Source organism: Carcharodon carcharias, chromosome 1 (genome assembly GCF_017639515.1).
Source record: "Carcharodon carcharias isolate sCarCar2 chromosome 1, sCarCar2.pri, whole genome shotgun sequence".
NCBI lineage: Eukaryota > Metazoa > Chordata > Chondrichthyes > Lamniformes > Lamnidae > Carcharodon > Carcharodon carcharias.
Window position 1 is genome coordinate 152,773,021 of NC_054467.1, and position 22,442 is coordinate 152,795,462.

Sequence of the window (22,442 nt, forward strand, 5' to 3'; positions counted from 1 at the left end):
GAACTGTCGAAGGGTCATGAGGACTCGAAACGTCAACTCTTTTCTTCTCCGCCGATGCTCCCAGACCTGCTGAGTTTTTCCAGGTAATTCTGTTTTTGTTTTTGTTTTGGATTTCCAGCATCTGCAGTTTTTTTGTTTTTATCTTTAGAATCTTAATGAATCTGTGTTGTACTTGAAAATTTTTCGAGGGTAGATTATATTACTAATCACATGTTTCCACTTTTGACCAGGAACATTAAAAGTAGTGGACATTTCCAGCTGGAAGAAACTTCTTGGACTGGATCTTCTGATGTTGACATTCATGGCTGGAATCATGCCTACAGGCAATAAGCAGATAGACTGTTGCTGAGACCCAACTTTTAGATAAGAAAATTAAATGACATATTTAATGTTGATGAGGCAAGAACTGGAACAGTGTACCAGAATGTCTGGTTCCATTCAGGAGCTTATCTGAGTTTGTAATCCAGTGATATGAGATATTGAATCTGTGGCCTGCAATTGAAAAAAAGTAAGACTTGCATTTATAAAGTGCTTTTCACGATCATGGAGCTTTCAAAGTGCTCTACAGCCTATGTCTAGTCTAATTATTGTAATGTACAAATGCAAAGTTTACTGTATTTGTCTGCTTTTAGAGCTGCCAGTCAACTAATATACTGTTTATATTGTCAGATGGAGATAGGATTGGGTACAATATTGGTAATAGGAGTTGGTGGATTATACATTTGAGATGGTACTCGTTCCAATTGAACCAATCTCAATATTTTATTCTGGAATAATTTGGGTGTATGCCACTAGAATTTGGAAGCAAACCAAACCAAACCAAATCGAACCTTCCCTTGTCCAGTTAGAGCAACATACTAACATGACTAAAAACAAAAATACCTGGAAAAACTCAGCAGGCCTGACAGCATCTGTGGAGAGGAATACAGTTAACGTTTCAAGTCTGTATGCCACTTCATCAGAACTAAGAAATATAGAAATGAGGTGGAATATAAGCTGGCTGAAGACGTGTGGGACAGTTAGAGCTGGATAGAGGGTCAGTGATAGGTGAAGGCAAAGAAGAGATTGCCAAAGATGTCAAAGACAAAAGGACAAAGGGTGTTGAAGGTAGTGATATTAGCTGAGGAATGTGCTAATGATGACATTAAGGGTAGAAAGCAGGATGAGCAGGTGACATTTAGCCCTAGTGGGGGTGGGGTGGGGGGAAGGGATCAAAATAGGCGAAAAGGTAGAGATAAAACAATGGATGGAAATACATTTGAAAATAATGGAAATAGTTGGGAAAAGAAAAATATATATTGAAAAAATTATATATAAAAAATTATAAATTATTGGAAAAAGGGGGATCGGGAAGGGTTTGGGGATGGAGGAGAGAGTTCATGATCTTAAGTTGCTGAACTCAATATTAAATCCGGAAGGCTGTAAAGTGCCTAATCGGAAGATGAGGTAACCTTGTCTTTCCTTGTCCAAATTAGTTATTCAGTTGGAACAATATGACTTGTGTTAGTTTAAAGTGCCTTATATGTGTATGTGCCATGCATCTAAAAAAAATTACCACCATTTCGCTAACTTGATGAAAACCAACAATATAGATAAGTCAGTACCGAAGGCACATGGTAGGTCAAGGACCACAGACTGATATCAGATTGGGACCTGTGAACACAGTAATCTCCAAAACTTTCCATTGCTGTGTTGCAAAGTTTAATAGAAACTGAGGCAAACACGACCTTCACCTAGTGCTAATAAAAATAAAATCATATCTAATTGGTTGCCTCATAGCCAGAAATATAAATTTATCTAAATTCATCCAACTCCATCACAGTGTTAACTGTGGCTCAGTTGGTAGCACTTTTGCCACTGAAGCACTAGGTTCTGAATTCAAGTCCCACTCCAGGGCCGAAAACCAAAATATCAAGGATGTCACTCGTGTGCTGCACTGTCGGAGCTCGTGTCTTTTGGAAACACGCTAAACCAAGGCCCTGTCTGTTCTCTCAGGTGGATGTAAAAGATCCCAAGACACTATTTCAAAGCAGCACAGGGGAGTTATCCTGGCCAATATTTATCCCTCGATCAAGATCACAAAAACAGATTATTTGGTGTAATGATTGTAAGTTACTGTTATGGGGGTCATGTGACTGTATAGACCGATTAGCCCTAAGTGTGGGGAACCTGAGGTGCGGAGCGTTTTAGCATTGGACTTGGAGCAATCATATAGCCTCCCCTGAAGTTTGTCAATAAAGTTCACTGCTTCTTAGAAGAAACCTGCCCTGCACTCTCCAAGTTTATTACAACTGGCGATAAGGATAAAAATCGCTGATGCAGCTTGCCTCATGATTCCAATTTTAAGGAAAGAAGTACACACCAGCAATGCCTCATTTTGGTAGAATTGACCTGTATGACTTATCTGTCAAGGATTGCAGACAATACGTTGAGAGATTAGGGTTCTACGTTGTAGCTAATGAAATAACAGCAGAGGAGAAACAGAAGGCAATTCTCCAGGGTGTCAGTGGGAACAAAACCTATAACCTAATCCGTAGTTTGACAGCTCCGAACATGCCAAATTCCAGATCCTTCACTGACCTAGTCGACCTCACAAAAGGACATTTTCAGCCTAAACCCTTGGCGATCATGCAAAGATTCAAGTTTAATTCTCAAGTAAGGGCCCCCGGTGAGTCGATCATAACTTATGTCGTGGAGTTAAAACAGTTAATGGAGCACTGTGACTTTAGTAATACTTTAAATGACATGTTGCGAGATCATTTGGTTTGCAGCATAAATGACGATGCCATTCAACGCCGTTTGCTTGCAGAAGTTGAAATAGACCTGAAGTTGCATTGGAGATAGCGTTAGCAATGGAAAGTGTTGAGTGGGACCCGCAGGCTCTGCAGAGTGTGCAACATGGCGCCGTTTTGCAGCTAGGGTGGGAATCTGCCACCGGGCGTGTCGCGAAGATCAGGGAGGTTACAGTGAAACGGGACACGATCCCTACCACTAGAAAAGCAAAAAGGAATGCTGGAAGCAGCTCATAGTACCCCAGAAGTTAAAATATTACCATTGTGGGGTAATCATGCACCCGAAGTCTGTAGAGTTAAAGAAGCAGAATGCCACAAAAAAGGGCATGTTGTTAAACAGCGCAGGACTAGATCAAGACATTCATTCAGACAGCAGGTCCAGTTAAATGAAATGCACAATATAGATGAGTCAGAAGCTACTGAGGCTGATGTTTATTCCCTACACAATCTGACAGCCAGGAAAACTGAACCAATCACTGTTACACTTCAAGTGAATGGAAAACCTCTGCTCATGGAGGTTGACACAGGAGCATCGACCACAGTGGTCAGAGAACAGATCTTTAAATACCTCAGAGAAGGTACGCAGCCCTTGAGTTTGGAGAAAACTGCTGCTTAGTTAAAAACATATACAATGGAAACAATACAGGCTTTCTTTTTAATTCATTGGATCTGGACATCACTAGCTAGGCCAGCATTTATTGCCCATCCCAAGTTGTCCTTGCATTTAGGAGTCAACCACATTGCTGTGGGTCTGGAGTCACATGTAAGCCAGCAGATTTTCTTCCCTAAAGGGCATTAGTGAACCAGATGGGTATTTACAACAATTGCTTCATTGTCATTATTAGACAATTAATTCCAGATTTTATTGAATTCAAATCTGTTGTGAGAGGATTTGAACCCAGGATCCCCAGGCCATTACAGTGGATCTCTCAGATTACTAGTCCAGCAACAATACCACTACACCACTGCCTCCCCCAGGTGAAAGACATCACCTCTGTACCTGTATCATACAGACAACAGCCAGCTCAGCTACCAATAATTGTTGTACCTGGAGAAGGACCTAGTCTTCTGGGCCGCGATTGTTTTAAAAAAATTATTCTTGGAATGTGCGCTTCGTTTGCTGGGCCAGTATTTATTGCCCATCCCTAGCAGCCCTTGAGAAGGTGGTGGTGAGCTGCCTTTTTGAACTGCTGCAGGCTGTGTGGTGTGGGTACAGCCACAATGCTGTTAGGATGGGAGTTCTAGGATTTTGACCCAGTGACAGTGAAGGAACAGTAATATATTTCCAAGTCAGGATGGTGAGTAACTTGGAGGGGAACTTCCAGGTGCTGCCCTTGTCCTTCTAGATGGTGGTGGTCATGGGTTTGGAAGGCTCTGTCAAAGGAGCGTTGGTGAATTCCTGCCATGCATCTAGTAGATGGTACACACTGCTGCTATTGTGCGCCAGTGGTGGAGGGAGTGAATGTTTGTGAGGATGGGGTGCCAATGAAGCATGCCGCTTTGTCTTGGATGGTGTCGAGCTTCTTGGGTGTTGTGGGAGCTGAACTCATCCAGGGAAGTGGGGAGTATTCCATCACACTCCTGACTTGTGCCTTGTAGATGGTGGACAGGCTTAGGGGAGTCAGGGGGTGAGTTACTTGTCGCACTATTCCTAGCCTCTGACCTGCTCTTGTAGCCACAGTATTTATACGACTAGTCCAGATCATTTTCTGGACTAGATTGGTTGAAAGAAATCAAACTAAATTGGTCAGAAATTTTTCAGGTCAGGGCTGGAGGAATTCCAGAGTTGCTGAAAAAGCATGACAGAGTATTCTGAGATGACTTGGGGAAAATCAAAGGTCTAGAAGCTAAAATATACGTGGACCCTGAAGCAACACCCTGGTTTTTTAAGGCAAGACCTGTGCCTCAAATTCTGAGAGAAAAGGTTGATATGCAATTATGTCATTTGGAGAAATTAGGAATAACACAGCCAGTCCGGCTTTCAGAATGGGCAGCACCCATAGTCATTGTACTAAAGCCGGACCAAACCATTTGCCTCTGTGGAGATTATAAATTAATGGGAAACAAGGCTGTGAAATTAGATAAATACCCAATCCCAAAGATTGAAGATTTGAATACTAAACCTGCAGGAGAAAGATCGTATATTAAACTGGATATGAGCCATGCGTATCAACATTTCGAGTTGGACAACACATCAAGAGGATATGTCACCATAAACACGCACAAGTGCCCTTACCAATATACATGCCTACCCTTCGGTGTGTCCCCGGCCTGTGCAATTTTCCACAGAACTATGAAAAGCCTACTACAAGGACTCCCTGAGTTATAGTGTACCTGGACGACGTCTTAATCACAGAAGCAGAGCATGTGGCAAAGCTGGAAAAGGTTTTGAAGAGATTATTAGAGGCTGGTCTTATAGGTTATGGGGAGAAGGCGGGAGAATGGGGTTGAGAAACTTATCAGCCATGATTGAATGGTGGAGCAGGCTCAATGGGCCGAATGGCCTAATCTCTGCTCCTATATCTTATGGTCTTATGGTGTTCATTTAAAAAAAGAAAAGTGCAGCTTCCAAGCAGAGGAAGTTGCATATCTGGGTCATTGAGTGGATTCTCAAGGGTTCCATCCATTAGAGGAAAAAGTCAGGGAAATCAAGGAAGCACCCTCTCCTTCCAATGTCATGGAGCTCAAGTCTTTTCTCAGCATGGTAAATTATTACGATTGGTTTTTGCCTAATCTATCCAGTGTTAGCCCCTATGCATTTATTATTGAAGAAGAACCACAGATGGTCCTGGAAAGAACAGCAAGAGGAAGCCTTCACTAGAATTAAGAAGCTTTCAAACTCATTGTGCCTGCTAGTGCACTATGGTTTTCGAAGAAATTTATACTCACTTGCGATGCATCTTCCTACGGAGTATTATTGTCACGCCAGATGGAGGATGGATCTGAAAGACCAATAGGATATGTATCCAGAACCCTTTCTGCAGCTGAGAAAGGTTACTCGCAAACTGTAAAAGAGGGCTTATCTTTTGTATTTGGAGTAAAGAAGTTCCATCAATATTACACAGTTGACACTTTATCATAGTGTCGGATCTTAAACCACTGTTAAGATTGTTTAGTGAAGATAAGGCAATCCCACCGATAGCCTCTGCTAGAATTCAAAGATGGGTTTTCATTTTGTTGGCATACGGGTACACTTTTATGCACTGTCCGGGTGTACATATAGCAAACATAGATGCCCTCAGTCGTCCTCCTTTGCTTGACAGTATTACATACGTACCAGTACCTCAAGAGGTAGTACTTGCATTAGATTTCCTGGCTTCCTCACTAATCTGCTCTAGACAGATAAAAAGTTGGACGAATCGGAATCCAATTTTAGCAAGAGTTCATGGACAAGTGTTACAAGGATGGTCAAATGCACATGTTCCCGAAGAATTGAAACCATTCCTTGTACATGGATCTGAACGGAGTTGTTAAGATGGTATCTTGTTATGGGGAGCAAGAGTCACTAGCTCTGTGCAGGGAAGAGAACCTTTATTAGAAGAACCTCAGTGCGCATCCTGGTATTTCGAAAATGAAGATGCTCACACAAAGTTATATCTGATGGCCAGGTACAGACAGTGATATAGAAAAAATGGTGAAACACTGTCTCCGGTGTCAACAACAGCAGAAGTTGCCTGTTTCAGTTTCATTGCATCTGTGGAAGTGGCCTGGTCAGCCCTGGGTTTGACTACATATAGACTGTGTAGGTCCATTTCTATGTACCATGTTTGTCATGATTATCGACGCACATCCCAAATGGATGGACGTGAAGTGAGATCACTGACATCATCTGCCAACCTTTGAAAAACTGCGCGAGAGTTTCAGTGTTCATAGTTTACCTGAAGTTATTGTGTCAGACAATGGTACTGCTTTCACTAGCACTGAATTCCAAAGATCTACGAACCTAAATAGGATTAAACACATCAGAACAGCATTGTGCCATCCCTCTTCTAATGGCTTGGTGGAAAGAGCAGTACAAACCTTTAAAACAGGCATGAAGAAACTATTAGAGGGAACATTAGAAACAATAATTTCAAGATCCCTGTTCAGCTATCGCACGACTCATGCAACCACTAGTTTAATATCTTCAGAATTGTTAATGAAGCAACGACTTGGTACAAGATTGAGTCTAGTATTCCCTAATTTAGAAGGGAAGATGGAGGGAAAGCAGGGGAGTCAGAAAGTAAATCATGAAGTTCACAGTAAAGGTAAAGGGTTCACTGTGAGATAGAGATTTTTAACAAAATTTTGCAGCTGGACCAAGATGGGCTCCTGGTACAATTGCCTTTGAAACAGGAACTTTATCTTATCAGGTAGAAGTGGAAAACAGGATTGTTAGAAAACATGTGGATCATCTCAGAAGTCAAGAAACCCTCCAACAACTAGTTAATCCAGCTGAAATCAAAGTCAAAACTTTGAAGCCTGAGGTGCCAGATTGACAAAGAATAGACATACCCGATGTCTCTGGTGAAGTAAATAATTCCGAACTGCCATTGCCTAAGGATGTCCCTGATGCTGCAGTTCCTGGTCAAGTCGATCCAATGGAAGAATCTCCAGTTGAAGAGTTGCATCACTTTACCTGAATCTGAAAACCTCCTCAAAGACTGAATTTAGAATGGCATGAACTGTAACTAATTGTATCTGATATGGATTAAGATGTTTTGTAAATAAAAGGGTAAAAACAAAAGTAAAGGGGGAAGAATGTAATAATTGTAAGTTAAACCATTTCTTACTGTTATGGGGATCATGTGACTGTATAGACTGATTAGCCCTAAGCGCAGGGAATCTTAGGGGTGGAACTTTTTAGCCTTTGTCTTGGAACAAGCATGTAGCCTCCTCTGAAGTCTATTAATAAAGTTCACTGCGTCCTTACAAGAAATCTGTCCTGCACTCCCCAAGTTTATTACATTTGGCTGTCATCACATTACTGTTTTTGGGAGTTTGCTACCCACTAATTGGCTGTTGCATTTCCTATAGTACAAAAAATGACTACACTTCATGAAGTACTTCATTGGCTGTAAAACATTTGGGACATCTGGTGGTCACAAAAGTCATTAAACAAATGCAAATCTTTTTTTATTTAGTTATTCTTTTTTTAATGATTTAAAACAGCCAGTGAGTGGCATGTGAGTCTCACATTTGGAGAGTTGAAAATATGTGGGACTAATAGAAATTAGCCAGGTATGTTGAAGGCTGGTTTGGCAATGGAAATTAGGTGATGATAGATGTTGAAGCCTTTGCCAAGAAGGCAGAGTCAAGAAGAGTTCCACAGGTTTCCACTTTGGTTCCTCTGATACCTCTACTGGTGAGAAACATTATGGAGGGAGAAGGAATCTTATTTTGAAATTTGTGGTTGGCACAAAGTTATGTAGCCAGTTGAGCAGTGTTACAGAGATCAATACCAGTCAAATGACTGTGAAAAAATAAATTGTTATGGTACAGATTTGGAAGTAGGTTTCTAATGTGGGCAAATGCAAGTTAATTAGGGAGCATAAAATACGTATATAATGAATAAGTGTTCATCGACAAATTCCAAAAAAGAAAAAAAGGTTTGCGTGTTATGCAAGTTTCTAATCAGTGGGAAGCTGTTTTTAATCAGCACCATTTGAGATACAACTCAGGATATTTGAAAACAAGTCAAACCAACATATTTGTTACTTTAATGCATAACTATACATTAGTCATGGTGACACAAACAATCCGGGAATGCAGCTTTGTGCTGTGAATGAGCATCTGAAGATTTTCCCTATGTACAGTTTCAGCATCCTGCATTCAAAAGGACATAGATGTATTTCAGAATTTAAGGAGAAGTTCAAGGAGGATAATTTCAACACCTAAAATTCAAAATTGCCCATCTCTTGATTGGCAGTAAGTACATCATTCACTCAAATAGTGCCAATCTGTAATCAGCCGCTGTTCTGTTTGCCAGGTTTCATTTTGACATCAGTTCAATAGTCCAAATCTTTGGATTAGTGTTGGAACAATTCCCACTGTGCTAATCACAGGAAAAAAATACGCACATTCCTGCGAACATTGTTTAAGGCCAGACTTCCAAGTGCAGGCCACTCCCTGAAACCGCCATTGTGGAAAACCAGGTGGATCTCAGCGCAGCGCGAAGCCAAGCCTCGCCCCCTTTTTACACCACTAATCGCCGTATTCCGAGAATTGAGTGTTTAAATATCCCAAACCTGGTGTTAATTTTGTTTATTTCCAGCTCTGTTTCACAGTAAAAAAATGTGATTTTTAGTTTCTACAATTATTAAATATTCCGTGACCGGCATTTTCTAAATCAAGTACTTGCCAATTCTTAGAATGAACAAGATGGGACTGAGGGAAAAACTCGTGGGTTTAAGATTGCCTGGAGCTGACAACCTCCAAAACTGCATCACCCTCACCCCCTGACAGTACAAATCCCCCCTCACCTCCTGACAGTGTTCTCCCTCCTCCCTCACCTCCTTACAGTGTTCTCCCTCACTCCCAACAATGTCCACTCCATCCTCACCTCCTGACAGTGTTCTCCCTCACTCCCAACAATGTCCACTCCCTCCTCCCTCACTCTCAACAATGTCCACCAATTCTCACCTCCCCGAAGTGTTCTCCCTCCTCCCTCACTCCCAACAATGTCCACTCCGTCCTCACCTCCTGACAGTACAAATCCCCCCTCTATCCCGACAGTGTTCCCCTGCCACCTTCAGGGATTGAAAATGCTCAGCTCCCTTACCCCTTCCCCTGACAATGCTGACTTCTCTGACATCAGCTGGACAAGGGCCAGGGATTGCGGAAGGTATGTTGAGTGAAGGGGTGCGGGAGGGTGTGAGCACTTCACAGGGGGTGGAGTGAGCACTGACCGGGGCGGGGGAAGGAATGAGCACACTGTCTAGTTTGGGATGGTCGGGCAGAGGTTAACACTGATGTAGGTTCTGGAGTGCATTGATATTCCAGCCGATTTATTTGAGTTTCGCTGGTTTTATTTCGACTATGAAACGATCTAAGTAAATTTGTGTTAAAACCAGGGTAAGTATAGGGCAAATAGCCAAGTTTCCGTGGTTTTAGCCAGTCACAGAGCAATCAGGGCAGGATAAAATCGGCAACGTTAAGTTTAAACTTCCATGTAAGTACTGGGAATGCCCTTACATCAGGACTTACGAGGGGTTATGCATGTATCTTTCTGTTACAACTGCTCTCGTACAATCGGGAGACCAGAAGATCTAGGCCAACATTACTATAGAAATATAGTTACAGATCAGGGGCACAGATTTGCCACTCAGTCCTGATTTTCTGCATCATAAGGCCACTTTAGACCACATAGCATTGACTGGAGTCAATGTAGGCCAGACTGGGTAGCCTTCATTTCTTTAGATTGGGAGAGACCTGTAATCATAATTCAATAACTTCTGTTGAAAAGTGTATGCACATGGCCGGTACATTGGACAGGGTTAGTTTCAGCTGTAATGTCCCTCGTGGTTGAATAAGGCATACTGGCTCAGTATGGACAAAAGATGAATTATGAAAGGTGCCTAGCTGTCTATTGAACAATATCTCAGTATGAAACGGGACCTTCAGGGAAAGATGGATTAAAATTTGGAAAATTATGAAAGGCTTGTTTAGTTGGTCATACAGAGCAGATATTTAACATTAAACGTGATTACAGAATTAGAAGATACAAGTAAAATGAGAATGGCTCAATGTTAACGAGACATGACATGAAACTGCAATCTCCTGGAGTTCCATCTGCAGCATGGCCGTGAATGTGGGTCCTGACATTGTGCGTCCAATTTACCTTGCATCCAATTCCCCAGCCAATGTGAATGGCCCTTATGTAATTTGTATATTTTAAAAATAAGTTCCACAATAAATCTCTTGATTCTAGTTAAGACTGTACCCACAAAATCTCTGTAGAGGTGGTTAACATTTAAAAAAAATAATTTGAACTTCCAGTTAATAGCTGAAAGGTTGACATGACAAGATTTCCTATTTTAAGATATTTATCGTAAAAAAAGTCTAAAAACAATATTGACTAAGCAATATCTTTGTAGACAAGTTATACTTTAGTCTACAGAACATAACTTTTAACACAACCCAAAAAAGCACAATCAGGTATCCATTACTCTGTCCTTTAAGTAGACATTCAATACTCCCACGATCATTCCACATTGATTCTTAGTTGATGAGGGTTTATTTCCAATCTTTCCCTTTCACAGCCTGGAAACTTTCAATTTCAGAATTGTCTTCCAGGGTGTGGGTTTTCCTGGAGACTTTTCCCTTTAGCTAAAGCTAGGCAAATCTTCCAGCCTTGTTTTAATTCACCATGATTTTCATCTTTTCAATCTGTACTCGAGCTTTCATCTGCATTCTAGCGATGAACCATTGAAGCTTTTGGCTTCTAACTTCTCTCTCTCTTGCGCTCTCGCTCTCGTGCTCTCTCCCTCTCTCTCTCCACCCCAGACCCTGGCAAACTATTCAGAGATATTTTAGGAAAGCCTATAACCTGATATGACAATGGGTGCCTCTGTACGCGTCCTGTCGTGAATGCATCACTATGGCAACTTAAATCATGTGGGTTAGGTGCTATCCTTGAGAACACAACTCTCTTTCATCTTGGAACTAAATGGACAGTTTAAAGGACAGCTGTTTACAATCCAATGTTCTCAACACTTCTGGGATTTTGGAGGCAAATAGTCTATCCACGGTTTGACAGGTTGCTGCCATTATTGCCATCTTCTTCCCAATAAAACAATTTGCCTTTGATCTCTAACAATCAAACCACCCAGTCCTGCTGTCAGGCATACATCAGAACAGGTTACATGACCATTTCATTTTACGTAAAAGACACAGTTCCAAAACTCAACTATCTTATAAGCCTCATAATTGTAGCAATGTTATTCTGGGACTTAAGTTGCTTCTTAATTACCTGCTGTGCCATTTGCTGCAGGCATTTGTTGGTTTTGCTCAGTACACTGCCATCTGGAGTATTGTGTACAGTACTGGTCTCCTTATTTAAAGAAAAACGCAAATGCATTAGAAGCAATTCAGAGAAGGTATACTAGACTAATATCAGGAATGGACAGGTTGTCTTATGAGGAAAGGCTGGACAGGTTAGGCTTGTATCCACCGGAATTCAGAAGAGTAGGAGGCAGCTTAATTGAAATCTTTAAGATCCTGAGGGGCCTTGACAGGTTGGATGTGGAGAGGATGTTTCCTCTTGTGAGAGAATTTAGAACTAGGGATCACTTTAAAAATAAGGGGTCCCTCATTTAAGACAGAGATGAGGAGAATTTTTTTCTCTGAGGGTTTTGTAAGTCTTTGGAACTCTCTTCCTCCAAAAGGCGATGGAAGCAGAGTCTTTGAATATTTTTAAGGTAGACCTAGACAGATTCTTGATTGACAAGGGTGTTAAAGGTTATCGGGGGTAGGCAGGGATGTAGGATTGAGGTTACGTTATTATCAGCCATGATCTTATTGAATGGCGGAGCAGGCTTGAGGGGCCGAGTGACCTGCTCCTGCTCCTAATTCGTGTGTTTGTATTGTTCTTCCTGTCAATGCTTTCTTTAATCTGTGCTGCCGCTGCCAGTAGAGTCACTATATAAAGTGATAAGGATGGGTATTCCTTTGGGAGTTGACAGCATGATTTTGAAGCGGAAGAAAAATCCACAAGGGGCCAAACATGGTTAAGTTTAATGACACAGGATATTTGGTCTGCTATTAATCCTGGGATCTGTATTTCTTGACCACTCCACACCATCAGAGGTCTTTGTTGCTTCTACTTCACAACAATAACTGCTACAGAGTAGTACTGTCTGCTGCAGGACATGTTGCAGACAACATCTGGATAAAGGACAATTCTCCCAATAGATTGAAAAGCTATCATAGTATGAAGATTTCATGTTGCTGTATTCTTCTAATCTGGCTCAAGGGATATCTGCCACATCAGGCAGTGTGGAACACACACCTGTGTGAAGCAACTCACAAACTCTTATGTTTGCAAGGGACAACTTCTTCATCACTTTTCCTGTGGAAAGGAGGTGCTGTTGGACAGGACTCTCAATTTTCATTGGTGATGGAGTTCCCTTGAGTGCAGGATATTATAGATGACACCAAGGTATATGTTAGGTCTCTTCATTCCAATTCCATGGCCCAGGTGCCAACTTTGGCTCAGCAGGAGCTGTTTTGTTACAATTAGTAAGTTGTGCTTTCAAGGCCAATTCTAGTAATTGAGTGTGCATTCTAAACTGCTGCATCATTGCAGCACTGAAGGAGAGCTGCCATATTGGAGGGCTGTCTTTTAGATGAGACTTTAAATCAAGACCTGTCTTTATTCTCAGAAGAACATGACATAATGCATGCGTTTATATGAAGAAAAGCAAGAAAGTTCTCCCGTGCCAATATTTATGCCTCAACCTATAGAACAGATGATTTGGTCGTTTATCTCATTATTGTATGTAAAGCCTTGTGTGCAAATTGGCTGCCATGTTTCCCTACGTTGCAACAATGACCATACTTCAAAGGCTTTACATTATAAAGTATACTAGGATGCCCTAAGTTCATGAAAGGTAATTATATAAATGCAAGTTCTTTCTTTACATGAACTGAAACTTCTATGATATTTCTCCTGAGTGCCGGCTCTAACCTTGACAAATGATTGCCCAAAAACCTCCAGGCTAGCCGTCAACAGTGGTTTATGCTGTTTCTACATCACCTCCCTGGGGTTTCCACTGATCTTCTGCCAAAGTTTTGAGGGAAATTGGGCAACATGCTGCATAAATTCTAATGCAAGAGATTTATAGTCAATTCCTCTTTGTCTGGTAATTAATCACAGAAACAGCTTTCTGCATGTCTTCTGGAAAAAGGTCACTGACAGTCACATGCCTTTACTGTGCTACAAACAACAGAGCCAAGAAATTGAAGAAACATTGAGTGATGATGCTTACATTGTGGACCAGAACTTCTCTCTGCATCCACAATTGCTGATCCCACTGAGATATTCCTCGATTCCATAGGACCTGCTCAGCCTCGATATATCAGCCTCTGTTTGTTGCTTCTTTCTGCTACCTCCAACTTCAAGAAAAATGTGCTATGTAGCTTAGGTGTGATGATAGAGTGTGTTCAAAAGTGCAATAGTCTCACAAAATGTTTCAAATGGTACTTCACATAGAGGTGTGGCAGTTCAAAACTTAGGTCTGTACAATGGTTAATGGGCCCCTTAAGAACTGTGAGCAAAACTGAGTTATACGGTTCCTGCTGTTTTCATCTTAACACCAGTAACCTATTCCATCATTTCCTCACTGCAACAACAATTGTTGAGTGTGTATTTGTTTATATTTTCAGCTATATTGCAACATGGGCTGCACTGAATGTAGTTCATAAGATTTAAAATAGTGTACACTATATTGGGACAGTTAGGACTCATAACATTAATGTAAACATATAACTTCTGTCCAAATATCCACTTAAGAGCAGGATTAAAGTGTATATGAATATGTACAGCAGCAATGTCATCAGACATATTTAGCATTTTTGTACTGATCCTCCATAAGAAAAAACATGCTTAAGTCATTCTGCGTTAATGTTGCATGATGCTCTTAATTTATTACCTCAAATTGCTCCCACCAACCACAACTCGTGATGGACTTGCAACCATCAGTACTTGCGTTACACAGCTCAAGTTATTTTCGCTGCGCATGCTCCATATTTGGAAGGGCAAAATCTAGATTTGCTTTTTGTTGGCTGCTCTTCTCTGCTTAATTGGACGCAGTAAAAAAATGTCATGTTTCGTAGCCTTTAGGAAATCCTAGTGACAACATTATGGACTGAAATGAAGTTGAAGACAGTGAAGATGTGGGATGAATAGTTATTATGGAGTTAACCTTTGAAGATCAGGAAGTATTTATGCTGAACTTTCCCTCAGCAAATGAAATACTCAGGGTCAAGTTCATGTTAAGATAAATTGAACTTTATTTGTGGGTTAGGTAGGTTTGAGAGCCAAGTGACCTTTCCCATCTTATGCTTTCTAATTTTCAACAATTGAAGAACAGAAATAGATATTTGTATTGTACATAATATCAAGCAAAGCATGACGTGCCAGAATTGAATGTGTAGCATGCTTGGTTAGCTACTTTAGGTTTAGGCATGAAGTTCTATGGATGTCCTACTCTGTACTAATGTGAACAGTGTTAATAAGCCACTTGTAGATACATTGCCTGCTCCCAGGGAATCAAAAGTTACCGCTGTATTCATTAGTCTTTATTTTAACAAGTAAATGCTCCTCTTGATTTATCAGTGTTGATTTAAAACCCTCCGACCTTGCTTGGCGGGAACAATATGTTAAGACTTGGGGAGATAAGATGGTAGGAAATTCATGTGGCATTCCTGGGCCTTACCATTTGTACTTGTCTTCAGCCATGAGCTCACCCCAGAGGAGAATAGGTTTAATATAAATGACAATTGCACATCGCAATGTCATCAATGGTGTACATATGCCATTTTGACCAAGGGCCCAACTATGATCCCATGCAACAAAAACCTCTCAGGCCCAGGTAAGTACTTCGATCATAATTTTTAAAGCTTAATTTTTAAAGTAGTCCAGGAGGAGCAGGATACTTTCTCCCCCCACCCCCCCCAACCCCAGCTCCAGCCATCCTCATTCCACACACCACCTCCCTCACTTGTGCAATTACCAAACTGCTCCCCTGCTTCCAAATGCCACTTACCTTGCTGGGGACCTTTTCCATCCTAGTGGCAGCCCGACCTTTCACTCATTTTGACTTGTGTCTGCTTAGAGTAACATCATTTCCTCCAGCTGTCGGCAGGAGTCAAGTGTGAGGGCATGAGACCTAGGATTTAACATCTGGCTGGACAGTTCTCCACCAACTTCAACCCCCACAACCCTGATTCGGTCCTGATTTAAAAGCAACCCTATCTTTTCACAGCAATCAGAATCAAATGTTAGCTAGCCTTTAGCTGTATGTACTATTGTTGCCAATTACAGGTTTCAAAATGTGCCAGCAGAAAGATTTGAACCACTGTAAATAGCTAAACTAGGTTAGTGTTGTTGTGCATAAGACATTTGTAATGGTTTGTACATTACGTTTATATAAACCAAAAGAAAAGGAAACTGTAATCCTCAACTGAATATTATAATGTTTAAAAAAAAACATTGTGGCAAGACTGCCATAACAAAATGTTAATGACGTAAATGCTTAAATATCGTGTGGAAAGCAAAACCATTTATCAGCACTGATCACATAATGTTAGTCATGACTATACATTGCTCAGTATATTAAGAAACTGTTTGGAAATAGTACTTGGGGCTGAACTTTCACCTCGGCGTGCGGGCACGTACTCGACCTTACGGTTGGCGGGTGGGGAAAAAGGCAAAGCAGCCTTTGGATTTTTGAGGAAACCTCATCCACAGGCGGGATGAGGTTTCCGATGTTAATTAAAAATAAATTAGAAATTTAAAAATCTAATTTCTAACACGTCCCTGCTGATGGGCAACATTTTCCCGCCATCGGGGGAGAAGTGCGGGAGCGGGCTTGAACAGACAGCCTTCCAACCTGCGCCCCCGATTGGGGGTGCGCCGCCACTTATCATGGGTGGGCCAATTAAGGCCCGCCCAGCGTGATGTCTGCACGGAAGCGCTGTGCGGTTCCTGTGTCGGCTGGGGTGTTGGGGGGGTGGTGGTGGGGAATGCCAAATGTGGATGTGTGTTCTTTCATGCATGTGCGTGAAGGAGCGCTGCAATCTCCCTGAGGCTAAGTGCTGCCTCAGGGAGATCAGTTCCCAAAGTGAAAAATTTATTCTTTCGAAAATTTCATTTACCATCCATGTCCCCTAATGTGACAATGTCACATGGGTTGGGACATGGACATAAAAGTGAATCCTTCAGTCATGAAACCTCATCGCGCCCGTGGATAAGGATTCATGCTTTTTCAGGTGGCCGCCAGTGCTCCTGACTTGCCCACCAACCTTAAGGTTGGGTGGGCAAGTCCACTAATTGGTTTAATTGTTTTTTGAATGGCCTCAATAGGCCGTTGACAGGTTGGCAGGCGCACAGCTGATTCGGCTGTGCGCCTGCCGATCTGAAAAACCAAGTGACGTGGGGTGAGGTCGGGAGTTCCGCCTGACGTCATTCTGTGTCATTAAATGTGTTGGTGGGTTGTCGGGAAAATTCTTCCCCCGTGAGGAAGTGGACATGTTTCCCTTTTGTTAAAAACCTTTAATTTTAATGTGGAAAATCTTCAGCTCCCTGAGGCAGCTCTGTGCCTTCAGGGAGCTTTCTGTGAGCGCACTGCGCCCATGTGCTGACTTCTGCGCTTGGTCTCCCAGCCAGGGAGGGTCTCCCCAACCCGGCAGCGCTGAGTTTTTCAGCGCATGATTCACATCATTAGTTGGCCAGCCAGCATGAAATTGTGGTCAGGGCCCAATCGCGGACGGCCGACGCTGCATCTGCCAGACGAGGGGAATATCCTCCCCTTGAAATCAAAGCCAAGGAGAAGTTTCTATGGGAAGAATATCTGCCTACATGTACCTCTCTAATGATCTGTGAAATAAAAAAATACTGATCAGAAATAAAACATCTGTAAAATATTAAGGAGCTGGTAGAAGTAACAATGTTCTTGTATTTCTTGTGCAGGTGTATCTGGACCTTTGATTGAACCACAGAATGGCACGTTGATTAAGGAAAAGGGTGATCGCATTAGTCTTGGATGTACAGATCTGCCTGGTGTCAGGTGGATAACTCCATCAAGTGCAAAAAAAGCCGTTAACCAAAGCCGCGTCAATATCAAATCAGCAGAGCCAAAACACATGGGCCGATACATATGCCAAAATCGCATTTCTTTTGAGAACAGCTCCCTTTACATATTTGTGGAAGGTAACTAGGTCCTATTAATAACAGTCTTTTATTAAGATGTAGTAAGTTGATTTTTGTCTGCCAGTGTTAGTTGAAAATGTTGAAGAAATCATGCTAATCTTATCAGAATGGTAATACATTAATAGCACCCAAATTTCATGGGTAGACCATTGGTACAACTATTTACAAACTCAGGTGCTGAATTGGACAGGTAAAGGGAGCATAACAATGATGGAAGCAGAATACTGCAGGGAAGTGAAATTAAGGAGATGGGGACTGTTCAAGTGAATTGTGACAATGGGCAGAATCGTCCCAGATTTACACAAAGTGCAGTAGCGGACAGGAGAAATGACATTTTACCCGCCGGCTGCAATAGCGGGTTTTCGTGCTGTGTCGCCCCATTCCTGGCATGTCCCACCTCATTAATAATGAGTCCTTGGAAACATGCTAGATCACTGGCCGGGTGGCCTCTGATTCGCCCGCCCCGCTGTCACGTCAGGCCTTCAGTAATCCGGACGCCATATTTAAAGGGCACCCATGCACAGAGCTAGCTCTCTGTAAGGGATCGAAAGCTGCTGCAAAATAATGGCTGTCAAAGGGAGGAAACATGCTGCCCCCAAATTTAGCAACACCTCCCTCAGGCATGAACTAGACACAGTGCGCGCCTGCCGTGAAGTTCCCTGCTCTGGGCAAAGACCAGCAAACAAGGTCACCAATCCAGCATGGAAGGTGGTGGCAGTGGTGGTCAGCGTCAATGCCTGCAAAAGAGGACAGCCACCCAGTGCTAAAAGTGGATGAATAATCTCTGTTCCGCCAGGGTAAGTGACTCTTCTCATCACTCTGAACTCACACATTCACAGGGACCTCACTTACTGCCAGTTCAAGGGACATCACCAGTCACACTCTCATACACACCTTCATCTGCCCTGCAGATCAGCTCCTCATCCCATCCATGGCACCACTCAGCACCCACAAATGTCAGGCATCCTTATTATCTGGCCTAGCAGGTATCCTGCTTACACTCTCTCCATCTGTATTCATGCAGGACAAGCTGGCACACAACAAAAGGGGGAGGTCGCAGACTGGTGGAGGAATGCCTGACACCAAGGTCCTCACAGACTTTGAAAATAGTCATTTAGCTGGCCGGTGACTATCTGGAATGTTCCTGTGCTGAAGGTGAGGTTGGCAGTACTCAACCAAGTGAGCATCCAGCGGCGCAACATCCATCAGACAACCATGCTGTGAGTGAGTTCCCCTGCAGTCCCCTGCCATGCACTAATTATCTCTCCTTGTTTTCGCAGGCATATCTGGAAAGCAACCGAATGGGTCCAAGAGCCAGGTCCTTGACTCAAGCCCCAAAGACACCTCAGAAAAAGAATCTGATGATATGCTAATTGAAGACCCATCACAGCGCTCATCCACACCCTCCACCAGTGCAGAGAGACACACCACGGTGGGGCCTTGTTCTAGAGTAGCCCCGGGGTCACAATCCGGTGAGCACATCATACTGTCTGATCCATAGCAGGTGGCGGCAAGGGCTTCCCAGATTTTGGAGGACTGCTGGAAGCCAGAAATTTGCTGAGTCCGAGTCAGATGACGAGCCTGTGAGCTCGGTCATGTCTTAGTTGCTGGAGCTGCAAAGGCAAGCTCAGAAACATCAGGAAGGGATGTCCTCTGCACTCCTCCGATTGCAAGGCTCGACGGAAGAGTCTTCATGCCTTCAGTCTGAGATGATAGTGCTGACGTGCCAACGCATTGAGTTCAACATTGGTAGGATGGCAGTCGCCATGGAGACCTTGGCCAGTGATGTCGCTCCTGCACTGCTGCTCAGGCTCAACCCCATTGCAGATGCCAGTTGGCCTCCAACAGTGACAACACGAGGTGGGGGACAGTCAATCTCACTCCAGCTTCCCCTTTTCCTCAAGGAGTCTGCCTGGGGCCCTTGGGCACCCGTAGAGAGGAGGATCAGCAGATGCACACCCCAGGGCGATCCACCCAGATGACTATGGGAGTGTCCAGCCCATCCGAAACCCTTCTCTGTACCCAACATCTCCAGCTCTAAAGGTCGAGGAGGGTGCCACTGCCACATGACAGGACTCCGAAATTAGGTCGGGGCCCTCCAGAGGATGCCTGACAAGGTCATCACAGATAGGATGTAGCAGTCAGCAGGCTGCCTCCACCTCTGCTGTGGATGCCGGAGGTTAGGCCCCCCATGTCTTCAGCATCTGTGACCAATGACACTGTGCTCCTGAAGGGGTCAAGTGCTGAAGGTGGACAAAGGATCAGGTTCATTTAAAGTTTCACGCCTGGGTCTCCATTGACCTAGATCACAGAGCGCAAGTGAGCTGCCCTCAGCCAGACAAGAATCTGATATTCACAGAGGCAATAAGAAGACCAATGGAGTGTCCTTACTGCATATCATTATCATCCTCCTGGAATCTAGCAACTCTCAGGACCTCTGCTGCATCTCCACGTCATGAGCCTGAGCACTGAGCTGAGGGTGTGTGCGCTGTGAAACATTCACAGCTGCAAAATGAGGTTGTCAGGACTGTCCTCACTGCATCTCATCATCCCACCCCCACAAATCCTGCGGCAGTGAGGGCCTCTCGAGCGCACCTGCCTGGTCTGGCCAGCGCAATGGCCTCATTGCAGCAACCTTGCCTTTGAGGATCTCATCACCGTCATCCCCTTCGACGTGATCCTCATCAGAGGATACATGCAGCCCCTCCATCTCCTCCACAGCCATGTCCTCCCCCCATTGCAGCATCAGGTTGTGGAGAGCACAGCAAGCGACAGTGATCTGTGACACTCTCTGGGGACTGTATTGCAGTGCTCCACCAGACCTGTCTAGGCACCGGAACCACATTTTCGAAATGTCTATCGTTTGCTCCACCAAAGTCCGGGTTGCTGCATGAGCCTCATTATACCATCGCTCTGCTACAGTCTGAGTCCACTGCACAGGCGTCATCAACCGCGCCCTCTGTGGGTAGCTCTTGTCCTCGAAGAGCCATCCCTGCAGCCTCTCTGGACACTCCCTGGGAATTGTGCGCAGACCTGTGGATGTGTTTGTGGTGGTTGCACACCAGCTGAACATCCAGTGAGTGGCAGCCCTTGTGGATGACGTAGCTGACTGCTTGTTGCCACGGAGATCGATGCGCCATGTGAGTGCTGTCGATGGCACCCGGTGGAAAACTTGGGATCTGCACAAATCCTAGTGCTCTTGCTTCCTGGCTTTCCTGATCCCAGGCGAAATGCACAAAGTTCTGAGCCTTCGCAAAGATGGCATCCGTGACCTCCTGGATACACTTGTGCATGGAGGCTTTTAGGATCCCACTCAGGTTACCTGTGGAGTCCTGGAAGGAGCTACCAGTGTAAAAATTGAGCGCTGCAGTCACTGTCACAACCACTGGCAGTGGATGCCCTCCATGTCCCCGTGGCGCCAAATCCTGCAGCAGGTGGTACATATGACTGACCAGTTCCCTGGACATGCGCAGTCTTCAGCGACACTGGTTCTTGTTCATCTGCAGGAATGACAATTGCCATCTATAGACCCTTGGCCTAGCGAGGCACCTATGAGCGATGACTTACTGTGGATCACCAGCTGTGTGCACAGCAGGCCCTGCTGCCCCTTCATCCTGAGGGAGGCAGGCACCTCCTCTCCTCTCTTCTTCTCTGGTCTGTTTAATCCATGAGGCATACCGCTAAATCACCAGGCTGCATGATTCTGAGATTATCCTCTCGCAGGATCGAAGAGAGAAATGTATGGTTAGCATGGGTGTACTAAGAACCCCTCTTGGTTAAGTCTGAAGGCCCCTTCACACATGCAGGAGATTGCTGGCCACCACATGGATGCCAGTGTGTACTGGCTCATTTGCTGCCCAAAATTCCACCCACCTCCACCCCACTCCACCTGACTGATTGGTGGTAGCATTGTCCGTTGGGCTGCATGCTGTGCTCTCAGCTAAGGGGCAGGCATTCTCCTAACCCGCACTGCTGCACTGTTAGCTTGAGCCAAGAGGATACTGGTCCAAACCTTAATAAAGCTATTGCAAGGGGCTGTGGGCACCTCCACCAGTGACTGTGCCATGGCCACCTTTCGCAAGGGGATTGTACAATTTGCCCAGTTGGCCAATTGCTCTGAAGCCCACTAAAACGCACCTTAATTTGCAGTCTGCGCCCTTGGGGTGAAAAGTTCTGGTGCATTTTCATGCTTTTGTGTTGCTTGAGTGGGGAGAAAAGTTTCAGAGGCCCGACTCCAAGCATGTCATAGGAGCAGCAGCTGATCAACCTCACCTGTGAAAGAATGCTCACTTTTGACAAGCTTTTCCAAATGCGTGACCGCTTCCCTCAACCCTCCCCCCCCTCCCCCGCCACCGGCCCTCCCAGCGTGTGCTTGAGTATTTCCCTCAGCCTGCGCTGCCGTCCCCCTCCCCACCCCTGGCATGTGCTCGAGTATTCCCTTCAGTCTGTATGCTTCCTTGACCCCCCCATCCCCCTGACACCTCCCCCCGCGCCCACAACCTGTGGCCTGACCCGCACTGAAAGCCATCCGGGAAATAGTGACTTGTCTGTGACCCCCGTGAATGCGCGGTGCCTCTTCCTTGCTGCCCTACGGGCGATGCTCGTGAGCGCTGAGCACAGTTGTGTGCACTCACCTCCCAAGTTCCCCTCGAAGTTCTGGTCACCAGGTGCACGCCTTTCAAAGGCAGTTGTGAAGCATGTTGTTCTGAAGTCATGCCAACGTGAACTGTAAATTTGAC

General features: G+C 44.1%; 1 protein-coding gene across 1 annotated transcript in view; it reads left to right on the top strand.

The window, feature by feature from the left end:
- The window catches only part of LOC121275463 (mast/stem cell growth factor receptor Kit-like), a 127,631-nt gene that overhangs the window by 19,371 nt on the left and 85,818 nt on the right, over positions 1-22,442 (top strand). The window contains exon 2 of the mRNA XM_041183072.1: positions 17,464-17,703. Coding sequence (XP_041039006.1) covers positions 17,464-17,703 — 240 coding nt within the window. The remainder of the gene's footprint in view (positions 1-17,463; positions 17,704-22,442) is intronic.